At 51.2% G+C, this 13328-nt stretch overlaps 1 protein-coding gene and 1 long non-coding RNA gene across 15 annotated transcripts in view; one reads left to right on the forward strand and one right to left on the reverse strand.

The window, feature by feature from the left end:
- Window positions 1–13328, reverse strand: part of MAPT (microtubule associated protein tau) — a 120212-nt gene that overhangs the window by 14166 nt on the left and 92718 nt on the right. For 6 of the 14 annotated variants that reach the window (XM_055575612.1, XM_055575616.1, XM_055575621.1 and 3 more), the window contains 2 exons: window positions 10846–10978; window positions 6921–7186 (listed from right to left, as the gene is read on the reverse strand). In XM_055575612.1, coding sequence (XP_055431587.1) covers window positions 6921–7186; window positions 10846–10978 — 399 coding nt within the window. Of the gene's footprint in view, window positions 1–6920; window positions 7187–9325; window positions 9380–10845; window positions 10979–11991; window positions 12190–13328 lie in introns of all 14 variants that reach the window. The other 8 variants (XM_055575615.1, XM_055575613.1, XM_055575617.1 and 5 more) reach the window with 4 other exon arrangements.
- Window positions 11581–12628, forward strand: LOC129648872 (uncharacterized). The gene is made up of 3 exons (XR_008712902.1): window positions 11581–11670; window positions 11891–11976; window positions 12493–12628. It is a non-coding gene; the product is annotated as an uncharacterized LOC129648872 (long non-coding RNA).

Genomic DNA, 13328 nt, shown 5'->3' on the forward strand with positions numbered 1-13328 from the left:
GCACTGGACACCCACAGCAAGCCTTCTCTTCAAGTCCAAAGTGGTCAGCTTGAGAACTGACACTGGAGATCAAATATTAGAGGAGACATTTCCATAGACAGAGGAGCCTGGCGGGCCGCAGTCCAGAGGGTCACAAAGAGTGGGGCACGACTGCCCCTTTGCAACTGTTTATACTGCTCCTTTAAACAGCGACTGATCTAAGAAGCCTTAAAATGATGGAATTTATACAAGATTGTTTTTCATAAACACAGATGCTGTGGATGGGGAGAGACGTCCAGAGGGTCTCAGAGTTACAAGGCTGCCCCCCAGGAGGGGCCCCGCCTGGCTCTGCACAGCCTGACACCTCAGGTCAAGTTCAGTTGAGTCCCGGGCCCTGATCCAGGACAAGCAAACTATCCTAGGTACAGACTCACTTTATTTACTCTGCAAAGATGTTCTACACTTGTACTTTTACAAACGAGACTTGAAACTTTGTCAACAAATATAACAAATTTTTAAAACACTTCAGGGCTCCAGAGCCAGACACTTATAGCATGCTATTGCCATCTTGTGGCCATCTGGAACATTGCAGCTCAAGCCTGTCCAAGCCCTGCGGCTCTGGTGGGTTTCAGTCCTGCCTGGGGGGCCTTCACGTCCCAGCTCCTGGCTCGCACATTCTCAGAGGAAGTGACTTTAGCTCCATCTGCTCAAAGCCAACCAGACCACGTCCCATGCTCTGGTCATGACTCTGCAATTCCCTTTTCACCTTGGAAACCACAAGTATCCCCGCAGTTCTCCTTACCTGGCCGTCTCAGCCCAGATGAACTCCTCTCTCACTCTGGGAGGTACCTGGGACCTCTGCTCTCCACTGACCCCCCAGAGAGGCTGCTGAGGTTGGTGCTGCCCTAACCTTGGCTGGGCCCACACTTACCCTCTTATTCAACACCCTCTCCGCGACTGACTGTGGAGCCTGAGGCTCTGCCGGGGGCGGGGGGCGGTGCCCTCCACTCTCCCTCTGTCTTCTCCATCCTATGCTGTCTGAACACAAGAGACCCAGCAGGGACCTCCCTCTATCAGCTGTTAACTCTCCAAAGCTCACATGTAAACAAACAAAGCTCCACCCTAACCCACACCCCTCTGCCACCCCAGCTGGTGCCAGGTTTAGCTTTATTTTGCTTTCGTTCTCAGCATCTCCAGGTGCAGTTCCCCAGGAGTCTCTCAGTCTGTGTCCCCAGCAGTATATGTAGGCGGGGGGTGGGGGGGGGGTGGGTTTCGGGCGGGTACGAGAACTGTCCTTTTAAAGACTTGATGATGATCCTAACAAGGATCTGTCCTGTCTTCTCTTTGTTGGTGATAATTTGTTGGTGATAATTGTGTGCAACACGCCACAACACAGGTGACCCTCAGTGTGGGGAACCCTCAATGGTGCAGCAGGCTCCTCCCTCCTGCACAAGCTTCCTTGGCCAACCTCTCCTTTTGCCCCTGCGTAATCAGCTCAGTGTCTCTCTGTCCTGCCTGGGCCTTGGGGTAGGAACTTGGCACAGGGCCTGACACTCAGAAGTGCCCCAGAAATGCTGGATGAATGAATAAAGGAAAGAAAGAAGGAATCAGTTTATGATGCTATTGTATGCTCCATTTTCTAAATTTATTTCTGTCTTCTCTTTGCGTATTATTTCTTTGCTTGTATTCTTTTTCTCCATCAATAGGAACATAATTTATATGCTGCAGTTAATATTTTTTTTAATTAAAGCATTTAAAATGATGAAATCCTTCTAAGTATAATTTTGGGGCATTGCCACATAATTTATGGCATTTGTAACCAAGACATTTGGAAAACGCATTTTCATTTCTAAACTGAAAGAGCAGTGACAAAGGAAAATTTGATTTTTGAGCATTTGTGGTCATATTAACAGTATGCATACAATGAAGTTTGTGTATCACACTGAGGTTAGAAATGAGAAGCAATTTCTGCTTCTCTATATTTATATGTATTTTTCTTTATGGACTAAATAGATTATTGACACATCTGAACTCTTAAGAACAGATAAACCCTTTTCCTTACAGTTTGATTCCTTGTATTTGTTAATTTTTCCTTTTCAATTATATGAACTATGTCCTTTTATTAAAAACATAGATATTTTACTAATATCTACTGTGACACTTCCAGTCACAACTGTGTTTCTATCCAGTTTTTTTTTTTAATTCTTTTTGATTACACTGCATGGCATTTGAGATCTTAGTTACCAGACCAGTGGAAGTACAAAGTCTTAACATTGGACCACCAAGGAAGTCCCTCCATTTTTTTTTTTTTTCTAATTAGAAATGATTTCACTGTAAAAAATTTAGGAAAAAAGGTAAAAATAGAGAAAAAGAATCAGTCACAATTTCTCTGAGTCACTATTAGCGTTTTCTCATATTTGTCTTCTATTCACGGCTTTTATACAGGTGGTAGATATAACCTACAAAATTCATACAATTTTATTTTTTTAACTTATTTATAGTTTTTATAATTGTAAAAATTATCTTCAAAGATAATTATTAATGACTGCAAATATTTTATAGTATGGCAAAACTATTATTTCTAATTTAGAGTTTCGAGTTGTTTTGTTTTGCAATTATTAATAAAGCACAATCTGCATTCTTGTGCATGAAGCTTCTTCTGAATTGAGAGCCTTCTTTCTTTCCTTGATTTTGAGTATACAGCATTTACTGTACATCAAGTCTGAAGCCAGAGGGACACAAAGATCTCAAGGTGACCTTCAATCTAGTCCAGAGGAAGGGGATATGAGATCCTTCAACAGACCATTGATTTAGCAGAATTAAACTGTGAAAACTAAGAATAATTCTTTATTATATCCAAAAGGACTACAGGGATTCACAGCCTCATCAGGATAGAAAGATGTTAATTTCGTATCGCTTACACCTGCAGTGGGTCCTTTTTGTTTTTGTTTTTTTAGGTGTTTTAAATGCTGGTTCTTTGTGTCTGAACTCCCCCCTCCACGATCCCCCTAAGAATAGCACTGGGACAGACTCTGGGGAGGGGGTGCAGGACCTAGGGCCTGACCTGGGCTGGGTCTGAGTCGTCCAAGGAGCCAGGTGCTTGGAATCTGAAAATAGCGGCAGGGGCAGGACCAGAAGAGGGGGGGAAAAAAAATTAGTCCCAGATCCAGGGCTCGTGGGAGGCTCCAGCAGTCAGGGTTGAGACCAGAGGTCAGTAGGTAAGAATTCAGGGACACGGGTTTCAGCCTGGACTGCTGAACCCCTGGCAACCCCTGGGGTGGCCTCCTCAAGACTCTCAAGGTTCATGGTAAGGCTCTGGCACTAGGATTTTTTAAAAACAAGTTCTGTTTTCTTTTCAAATTAATTTATTTTAGGTGGCACTGGGTCTTGCTTGCTTCGGACGGGGCGGGGCTACTCTTCTTGCAGTGCACAGGCTCCGGGCACACGGGCTTACTTGCCCCCTAGCCTGTGGGATCTTCCCAGACCAGGGATCAGTACCCATGTGCTCTGCATTGGCAGGTAGACTCTTATCCACTGTACCGCCAGGGAAGTCCAGGCATGAGGATTTTTAAGAGAATCCTTTCCCCTCCCTACCCCAGATGATTCTCCTTTGCAGTCACAGGAGAACTGCTGCTCCTTCCTCCCCTTCCCAATTCTGGTGGATCCAGCTGGTTAGGTTAAAGTGGCCAAGTGATTATTTGAATTTTCCTTTAAAAGTAATTTTGTTTTGGACTCTTCATGTTCACTGTAGCAAATCATGAAATCAGAGAAGAGTATGAAGCAGAAAACAGACGTTTTACATTTTTTTTCCAACCAACAACAGTGAAACATCAGTTAGACTGATGTGTGGTTTTCAGTCTCTGCAGGTTTATAAACCGGTCCCGCTCCTCCTTCTTCAGCGTGTCACCTACTGAGGAAGTTGGGTTATTCTTCAGACTCTTGAAGTATCCCTTTTACTGTATATGCTGGGCCAAATGAGAAGCCACAGGGACCCAGAGATCGCACAAAGACCCCCCAGGGACCTTCAGTCCAGTCATTTTTTCTTTTTAATTTTGGCTGATCTCGGTCTTCGCTGTGGCACGCAGGCCTCGCCTGTTGCCACGCGCGGGCTTCTTGTGTTACAGGGCACAGGCTGCAGGGTGCACTGGCTCAGTAGTTGAGGCACACGGGCTTAGCTGCCCCGCAACATGTGGGACCTAAGTCCCCCGACCAGGGATCCTCTGCATTGGAAGGTGAAGTCGCTCAGTCATGTCCGACTCTGCAAGTCCATGGACTGTAGCCTGCCTGCCAGGCTCCTCTGTCCATGGAATTGTCCAGGCAAGGATACTGGAGTGGGTTGCCATTTCCTTCTCCAGGGGATCTTCCCGACCCAGGGATCGAACCTGGGTCTCCCACACTGCAGGCAGACTCTTTACCATCTGAGCCACCAGGGAAGCTCTTGGAAGGTAGATTCTTAACCACTGGACCACCAGTCGAGTCACCTCAAGAGGCCTTCTGCTTGGATGGATCCCAGGGACCTTTTTTTCCCTTTTGTTTTCTTTTTTTTTTTTTAATCTATTTTTTTGTTTTTCCTGGAGATTAATCTGTTGATCTTGTGGTTATGGCTCAGGTTTTCTTTGTTTCACACAGTTTTCTAAGTTTTGCAAGGAATTTACGAGGACGCTGTTACTCCCCTTTCGGCCACTTCCCCACATCTCCTTCCCCAATAAACCCCGAGAAAAGTCCACCTTTCTCCTTTCACCGTCGAGTCTGTAGCTGTGGACAAGCATCTGCACCCACGCGGTACAGCCATAACCTGGGGGCAGCCTCTCCCTTTCCATCCTAAGCATGAGTCACTGGCCCTCAGGTCACCGGACTCCTTTTCCCAACCACTGCATCCGGCAGCTCGGCAGCTCGGGTGCGAGGGGCGGGTTCCTCCCTGCTTAGCCTTGTCACTGCTGCTTCAGCAGGGTTTCGAGCACGGGGCCAAATGCTGCCCAGACCCTCCAGGCCGACCTCAGGTGAACTCGGGGATGACGGGGTGCAGCCCGGGCTGGGGGAGCCTGTGTGTGACAGAGCCCCGCGGGCCGGGAGTCGCTGCCCATCACAGCCTCCTCTGGCCGCAAGCGCACTGGTCACATCCCCACGGTCTTCTCAGTGGTGCAGAGCTGGCCGTGTCGGGTTTTGTTTTTCAGTTTTCAAAACAGAGGCGAACACTCTGTGCCATGAAAACAGGGCACACGTGGGGCAGCCCCAGAGCCGGGGGAGGGGTGCAGATGCCAGTGGGAAACGTCCCATCACCTTGGAAACCCACTCCCTGGGGGTCCCTCTGGCCCAGAAGCCTCACCAGGGGTCAGCTTCAAGCCAGTTGCGCCAGAGCCCCCCATAAGGAGACAGGCAATGTGTCTTTAAGTAGCACAGCAAACACTGCAGCGAGGTCAACACTGCTCAGGCCCAGCCTTGTGGCCCAAAGACCCCAAGGGGCACCCAGACCTCCCTGCTGGGCAGGACCCAAGGATGGGAAAGGCCAGCAGGAGGCCCTGAAGCTCCACGGGGAGAAAGGGCAGGGTTTCAGGCAAAAGCCACTGACATGGACCAAAGGCCTCTGAGACCCCTCCCTCCACGGTGACCCAGGCCCCAGTCAAAAGCGATTAATAAAATCAGGAGTGCAGAGGCTGGGCTTTGGGGCGCTCTGAACTGAAGGGACACATTGGCCCTTGCCCACCAGGAGGCGCTCTGCTCCAGAAACAGTCCAGCTGAGAAGGCTCAACACAAGAGGTGGGGGGGGGGGTGTCCTTGTCCTCTGCTCCCCACCACACCCTGTTCTCCCTGCTCCATCCCCCTCCCCAGTGCTGGGGGGCAAGGAGCATTGTCATGGTCTGAATTGTGTTTCCCAAATCCACAGGCTGCAGTCCTAACTCCCAGTACCTCTCAATGGGACTGGGTTTGGAATAGGGTCTCTAAAGAGGTCATTAAATTAAAATGAGCTCACTGGGGTGGGCCCTAAGCCAATAGGACTGGTGTCCTTATAGGAGGTGGGACTGGGACATAGTGACACCCAGAGAGGGACCAGTGAGGACACGAGGGGAAAGCAGTACCTGCAGGCACATGAGACAGGCCTCAAAGGAGACCAGCACCTTGACCTTGGACTTCTGCGCTCTATGAGGAATTACATCTCTGTTGTATAAGCCACCCAAGTTCGAGTTAGTTTTTTTTCTTGGCGGCACCTAAGTTCCCCAACCAGGGATCACACCCATGCCCTCTGCAGCAGAAATGTGGAGTCTTAACCACTGGACCACCAGACAAGTCCCCAGTTGGTGGCATTTTGTATGTCAACCCTAGGAAACTCACACAATGGGGGAGGGGGTCAAAGAGAGGAGGAGGGGTCCAGGCCGTGCCCACATCCCTCCACCCAGGCTCTTGGAAGCTCATTTTCTCCACCTTTGGGAGACCCAGAGATGACGTGAGCACCCATTTGTCCCTGGAAGAATCAGTTGTTCAAAATGGTATCACGAATTTCCCCAGAATTGGGGCCTAAACACATGTTCAACCAACGCCAGAGACACCCACCTGTACACTGGTTGTCTCATGGTCTCAACCACAAGGAAGCTGGGGAACCCCCTGCAGGCACCCATTTGAGAACCCCCAGGTCGTGGGGCTACCACGCTGTCACCTCTGATCGATCCCATCAGCAGGGGCCGAGGGAAGAACCGGTGCTGTCTCTCCCCTGAGCTGGCACTGACAGCCTGCTGGTGACCCCAGCACAGAACTGAACCCTAACCCACCATCTTTCCTTCAAGAGGTCGGGGAGGGGCCTATGCTATGGGGCGGGGGCGGGACGCAGGCTGGTGGTGGGAGCAGAGGGGCTCCCCGTACCTTCCCCACTCCGCCCAACCCCGTCATGCCCGCTCCGGGCGCCCTGGGGCAGACACACGCACAGCCAGTCTCGCATACGCCCTTACCTTGCCACCTCCTGGCTGGTGCTTCAGGTTTTCCGTGGAGCCGATTTTGGATTTGACGTTCTTCAGGTCTGGCATGGGCCCGGGAGCGGCCTGCAGGCGGCTCTTGGCTGCAGACGGCGATTTGGGGGGAGTGCGGACCACCGCTACCTTCTTGGGCTCCCGGGTCGGCGGGGTCGGCAGGGATGGGGTGCGGGAGCGGCTGCCCGGAGTGCCTGGGGAGCCGGGGCTGCTGTAGCCGCTGCGGTCCCCGGATTTCCCAGATTCACCTGGAAAGGAAGGCGGGCGTGAGGCCAGGACCCAGGGGGGCGGGAGTCAGAAAAAGGGTCTCTGTCCTGCGGTCCATTCCCAGAGTCAGGGCTGGACCAGGCCGGTAGGAACAAGGTCGGAAGTTCAGTCAAGCCGGCGGGAGGCCGCCCTTGCCTCCATTTCTAGAGAAATGTCCCCTCTTCCCAGCCTCATTGCTTTGGGACAAAAATATCCTGCTTCCTAGGGAAGCAACAGAGTGGTCGCCAAGGACCACTCAGGATTACTTTCCAGAGGGGAGCAACTCTGCCCAGTGTCCCTGGGGTCGGGAGCGGCTCCAGCCAGCTGAGTGATCTCAGACCAGTCACTTTCCTTCTCTGAGCTCAGAGGAAATAAATATAATGCTGACTGACTGAGGCTGGGCAGGGATACCCTGGCCTTTGCCCTGAATAAGGGTAATGCGATGGTGGGCCAGGGTCTCATCTGGATCCACTGGACTCTTTATTTTTTAAATTTATTTTTAGTCGGAGGGTAACTGCTTTACAGTGTTGTGTTGGTTTCTGCTGAAGGGCAGCGTGAATTAGCTATAAGCATAGGAAAAAAACAAAATACGTACATCCCCGCCCCACATCCCTCCCCTCCAGGTCATCACAGAGCATTGAGCTGAGCTCCCTGTGCTATAGCAGCTTCCCACTAGCTATCTATTTTACACATGGTTCCACTGGACTCTAACCACAGGGTGAATTTTGAGCTGTTCAAGTTCAAGGCCCCTTCCCCGCTAGACCCCTATCCAACCTCCCAACTCCTCTCTGGTACCTGGGTTCCAGAACGGTATGCCTGCATCGTGTCCATCAGTCCCTGGCTTTCCAAACAAGCCATGACGCTTCACAGCCGCCCTGCCCTCCCCAGGAACGCCCTCCGCGAAAAGGCGCTGCCCGGCAAATAGCACTGAGCCTTTCCGGACACAGGGCAGAGGCCACGCCCTCCAGGAAGGCTGCGGACGCCGCCCCTCTCCCAGCTGACCAGCCCTCCTAACACTTGTATCTCCCTGCACTCTTCACCCTCCCGTCACACTTCCTGGTTGGCTATTCTGTCTGCCTCTGGGATTCGTGTTTCACCAAATGTAGCCCAGGCACTCCTGCGTCGGGATCTCGAGAGCCGCCACGGTGGCGGTGGCCGTGGCGGTGGGAGGGGGTGGGACCTGTAAGATACAGCTTCCGGGGCCCCATCTAGGCCGGATAGGATAGAATCTCTAGGGGTAGGGCCTGCAAAACTGGTGCTTCCCTTGCTCCCAGGGATTCTAAAGCAGACTCCTGATTCTTGAGCAGGATTCTTGAGTCTGAGAGCCACTGGGCTGGACGCTGTGCCCAAGTGGCGGCCTCACTCCCTTCCATTTCTGAGGGGCGGCCGATGCCCCCCACCACCCAGGAACCATGTGTACCAAAAGGGGACCTGCTGGGCCCCAAGCAGGAGAAAGGGCAGCTGTCTGCGGGAAGCAGTGTCTTCTCTTGTCAAAGAGAGGATGAGCACGAGGTTCTTGGTTGAATCTCCATGTCTGTTGGAAACTCCTCAAGGAGTCAAGCTCTGCAGCAAGAGGATGAGTAAAGCCTCCAGGCTCAGAGCCCCCCACCCTCTGCCCCCTGGCACACAGGCTGCCTGGTAGACAGTGGTGGTTCCCCACCCTTTCTGCGCCACTGAACTACAGAGTGACCTCAAGCAAGTCCCTCGACCTCCCTCCCTAAGCCTGAGTGCTCATCTGGAGAACGGCACCAGCGGCCGGAGCCCACAGGACAGGGTCCCCACCACTCGCCAATGCAACCTCCCCCTAACCTGGTTAGGGCCGGTCCTAACTCCAGCACTCACATCAGCTCGAGGCACTTGCTCCCCTGGCCCCACCCAGAGCCCGCAGCTGATGCCAAGAACACGCAGGATTAGGATCAGGATTGCCCATTAGACAGACACATCTGCACAAACCACGCGAGAAGAGGAGCAGGCGTTCTGCCTGTTCCAACTTCAGGCCCAATGTGGGAAACCTATGTTTCAAAAGCAGGTCCTCCCGGCTCTAACCTCCTCCCCGCTAACTCCCGCTTCCCCCCAGCCAACCAACAAGCTGCACGTGCAAAAGGCATGACCCCAGCTGGGCGAGGCAGGCTCAGAATTACCTCTCTCAGATTTTGCCCCTGCAGGGGGTGGTTTTTTCTGCACTTGCATGGTTGCTTAAAAAGAAAAATCCACAGAAAGCCTCATTATCATCAAGCTTGAAAAGGCCTCAATGAGAGTTTTTGTTTTTTATGCAGCGGGTGGGGAAGGGGGAAGGTGGGAATGGGGTCAGGGAGCAGGGGCACCGGTTAGCAGGAAACAAGGTCGACCTGGGGGGGCCTGTCCTCTCCAGGGCCATTAAGATCCAGAGAGAAACATGGGTTCTTGCTTCTAGTTATGACTCCAGTTGCATGAATCAACTGGCATAATGTCAAGTGAAGAAACGCAGGATCAAAATCATATATGAAATCCAGTCAGGAGTCTGTGAGTTCCCCTTGTATCATATGTACTCTATACATGAGGAAAAACCCGGGCTTCCCTGGAGGTCCAGTGGTGAAGAATCCTCCTGGCCAATGCAGGGGACACGGGTTTGACCCCTGGTCCAGAAAGATCCCACATGCCACTGAGCAAATAAGCCTGTGCTCTGCAACAAGAGAAGCCACGGCAAGGAGAAGCCCATACACCACAACCGGAGTAGCCCTCACTTGCTGCAAGTAGAGAAAGTCCGAGCGCAGCAAGGAAGACCCAGTGTAGCAAAAACATAAAAAAATAGTAATTAAAAAAATAAATAAACCCTATGGGAGAAAGTCAACCAATGGGCCTTAGTGAGCGGGTATCCATTCAGGCCCCACCCTACGGCAACCTCGCTAAATACCATGGCCAAGATATGCAGGAGACCAGGACTCTGGGCAGCCACCCCTGGGGCCAAGGAGCAGCAGAGACCCTGGGGTGCTGGCCCAGGCCTCACACATAGGCCGTCTAAGATCCACAGGCCCCCTGAGTGCTGCCCTGGATCAGACACCCTGAGTCATGCACAGGCTAAACCCAGGTGCCTGGGACAGTCAGTCATCAGGACAGTGGGAAGGGTGGACTCAGCCTGGCTGTCCCCACTGGAAGCAAAATGGCTCGACTGAAGCCTTGGCTGGTACTCAGGACCCAGTGGCTTTTACTCACAGGAGCCCAGGAGACGGGCCCAGCCTGTGAGTGCTCAGCTAAGACCCTTAGGTTCTGACAGAAGGTCCCTAACATCCCAGCAAGTTAGCAGAGGCTGCCCCCTATGTAAGGTCACCCATAGTGTCCCACCCCTCATTAGGGGCTGAAAATCACCTCCTGGGCGGCGGGGAGCTGGGTGTCGTGGGATTTGAGAAGCTCAGAGAAGCCCCTTCTCCATCAGTTATTAGTCAGTTATTAGTTATTAGTATTTTCCTTATGCTTAAAAGTCTGGTGAGACTTAGTCATGCAAACTCTCAGAGCCTCGATTCAATATCTAGCTCAGAAAATTAAAAGAATTAGAAAATGAACATTTGATGCTTCCTGAACCACAGGCATCAGTTGGCTACCCGAGGTTAACCATCAGGGCCTCCGTGGCCAGCTCTCCCCATCCCCACCCGCCAACTAGGATTCCAGAGGAAGCCCTTCTCACCAGTACCTGGCGAGGTCTTCGGGGTGGGAGTGGTTTTTGCTGGAATCCGGGTGGCGTTGGCCTGGCCTTTCTGGCCCGGAGGGGCTGCTCCCCGGGGTGTGGCGATCTTCGTTCCAGGCTTACCATCTGCCCCCTGTAAACCAATGCACAGTAGAGTGTTTTTTTTTTACAACTGGGAAAGGTTTCTGCCACCTGGCATCAATGCCAGCTCCACTCTACCAGCTTGACTCAAAATGAGGCTATGATTGGGGTGACGCTCTGCCAGCCAAATACAAGTGTCCTTTACCATGACAAAGATACACAAATCCACAGCCCCTCCTAAACTCCTGAGTACCATTTCCTCCTGGACGAACTGTTTACGTGAGTAATCTGCACAAGTGGAGCCAATGTATTTCATAAGTCAACAGAGCTCATAGCAACGATCAGGGTCAACATCCACCAGTGTTGGCCGGCAGGATGTCTGCAGACTTCCTACACCATTCTCTGACTCTCTTAGGGGGGTTTATCTGCCTGGTGGTGGTTGGTTTCAGAGGCATGTGGAGACAGTTTGTTGAACCTGACCGAGAGTGCTAAGAGAGCTAGTCCCATCCTTCCATTCTCTCTCAAACAGGTCTCGGGGTTCAGTAACGCCTCAGGTGTGCTAAGAGCCCTCGGCGGTAAACACCAGCATCAATTAACAGATGGGCCAAAGGTGGAGCACAGGTGCACAAGCACGGTCAGCTGACCAGGGGCAGTGACCTTGACACCTAACACAAACTCAAAAGAGAAACTGACGTGAACCGGGGACCACGAGATGGTTCAGGAGGGAGTGAGCTACTGGGACAGGTGTGGGTGCGAGGGCTGCTGTCCAACCCAAATGAGGGCAACCCGGGAGCATCCCCGAGTTACTAAAGCCGGGAACAGACCAAGGAAACCCACAGTGATTTTCAAACCAGGGTCCCCTCCCGTGCCTTACGGGATGATGGGGAGTTGAAAAGGATGGTCCTGCGCCTCCTTTTCCCTGTTCTAACCAGAGAATTTTAACTGTTTTACACGGTGCTTCTAGGTGAGAGCTTATCTAAAGAAAGGTCTTTGCGACTAGAAAAGCATACTTTTGAAAACTACAGCAGAGCAGCCTGATTCTTTCCAAAGGTGGGTTCCTCTTACCTTGACTTTCATCTCCTTTGCTCCAGAATTGCCAGTTCGGGGTGTGACAGAAGAGACGTGTTTAGGAGAGGAAGATGGCTCTGGGCACACGGCAGGGCTGGAGGGTTTGATCAAAGGGTCTGAGCTACCAGGAGTGGGGCGTTTGGGGCTAAGGCAAGGCCTATTTTTCAGGGTTTTAGCGGAAGAAGGTGTGGATGGCTTAAACATAAACATAAATAAAATCAAAATAAAAGTCAGCACATGGGTGAAAGGTACAAACTGAAAAAGGACACTAACTAAAAACAAATAAGGCAGGTAATGGTTTAAAGGCATGATCTCCAAACCATGTGGATCATTTACCCTTAACAGTCCTTTTCAGGAAGACCAGAAAGTAACCATGAACTTGCAGTCATTCATCAGCTAATGCATACACTACGATGCTAGCATATGACGTACATTATGAAACTTACATATGGCAGAGCTGGAGAAAATGACAGACGTGTTGGTATGTTCTTTCTCCAGCCCACTGGATCTATTTCAGCTCCGCACTTTGGAGACCACTGGTTAAAAGGTGGCTCGCACCCAGAGAGTCAATGGAGATCGCCAGAAGTATATGATTCTTAGGATGTTTCTCCAGAGAACATCTCCAGTGTGTCATGGGTCAGCAGTGCCCCTGGTTCTGCTCAAGTCCAGGTGGGGGGCTCATGCTGGCCCCCTAACCCCTCTCCCTCTTCCACTACACTGATAGAATCGTCCTTGCCAACATCAGGACTGTACCTGATGAGGCAGGTCTTAAGGATTCTGTCTGATACCACTTAGAACACACACACACACACACACACACACACACACACACACACACTTTCTGATTAAAGTCTCAAAACTGAACTGTCTGGTAAATCTCCCCCACCCAATATTTTTGAAATTAAGTTTCCTTGGAGTGTAGTTGCTTGGCACTGTTGTTAGTTTCTACTGTACAGCACAGTGAATCAGGTATATGTATGTATATATATATATATATCCCCTCTTTTTTGGATTTCCTTCCCATTTAGGTCACCACAGAGCACTGAGTAGAGATCCCTGAGCCACACAGTGAAACGGTTAGTTGATCAGTCGTGTCCGACCCTTTGCGACCCCATGGACTGTAGCCTTCCAGGCTCCTCTGTCCACGGAATTCTCCAGGCAAGAATACTGGAGTGGGTTGCCATTTCCTTCTCCAGGGGATCTTCCTGACCCAGGGATCGAAACTGGATGTCCTACATTGCAGGCAAATTCTTTACCATCCGAGCCACCAGGGAAGCTACACAGTAGGGTTCTCATTAGTTATTTTATACATAGTATCAATAGTGTATATATGT

The sequence above is a fragment of the Bubalus kerabau genome, chromosome 4 (genome assembly GCF_029407905.1).
Source record: "Bubalus kerabau isolate K-KA32 ecotype Philippines breed swamp buffalo chromosome 4, PCC_UOA_SB_1v2, whole genome shotgun sequence".
Taxonomy (NCBI): domain Eukaryota; kingdom Metazoa; phylum Chordata; class Mammalia; order Artiodactyla; family Bovidae; genus Bubalus; species Bubalus kerabau.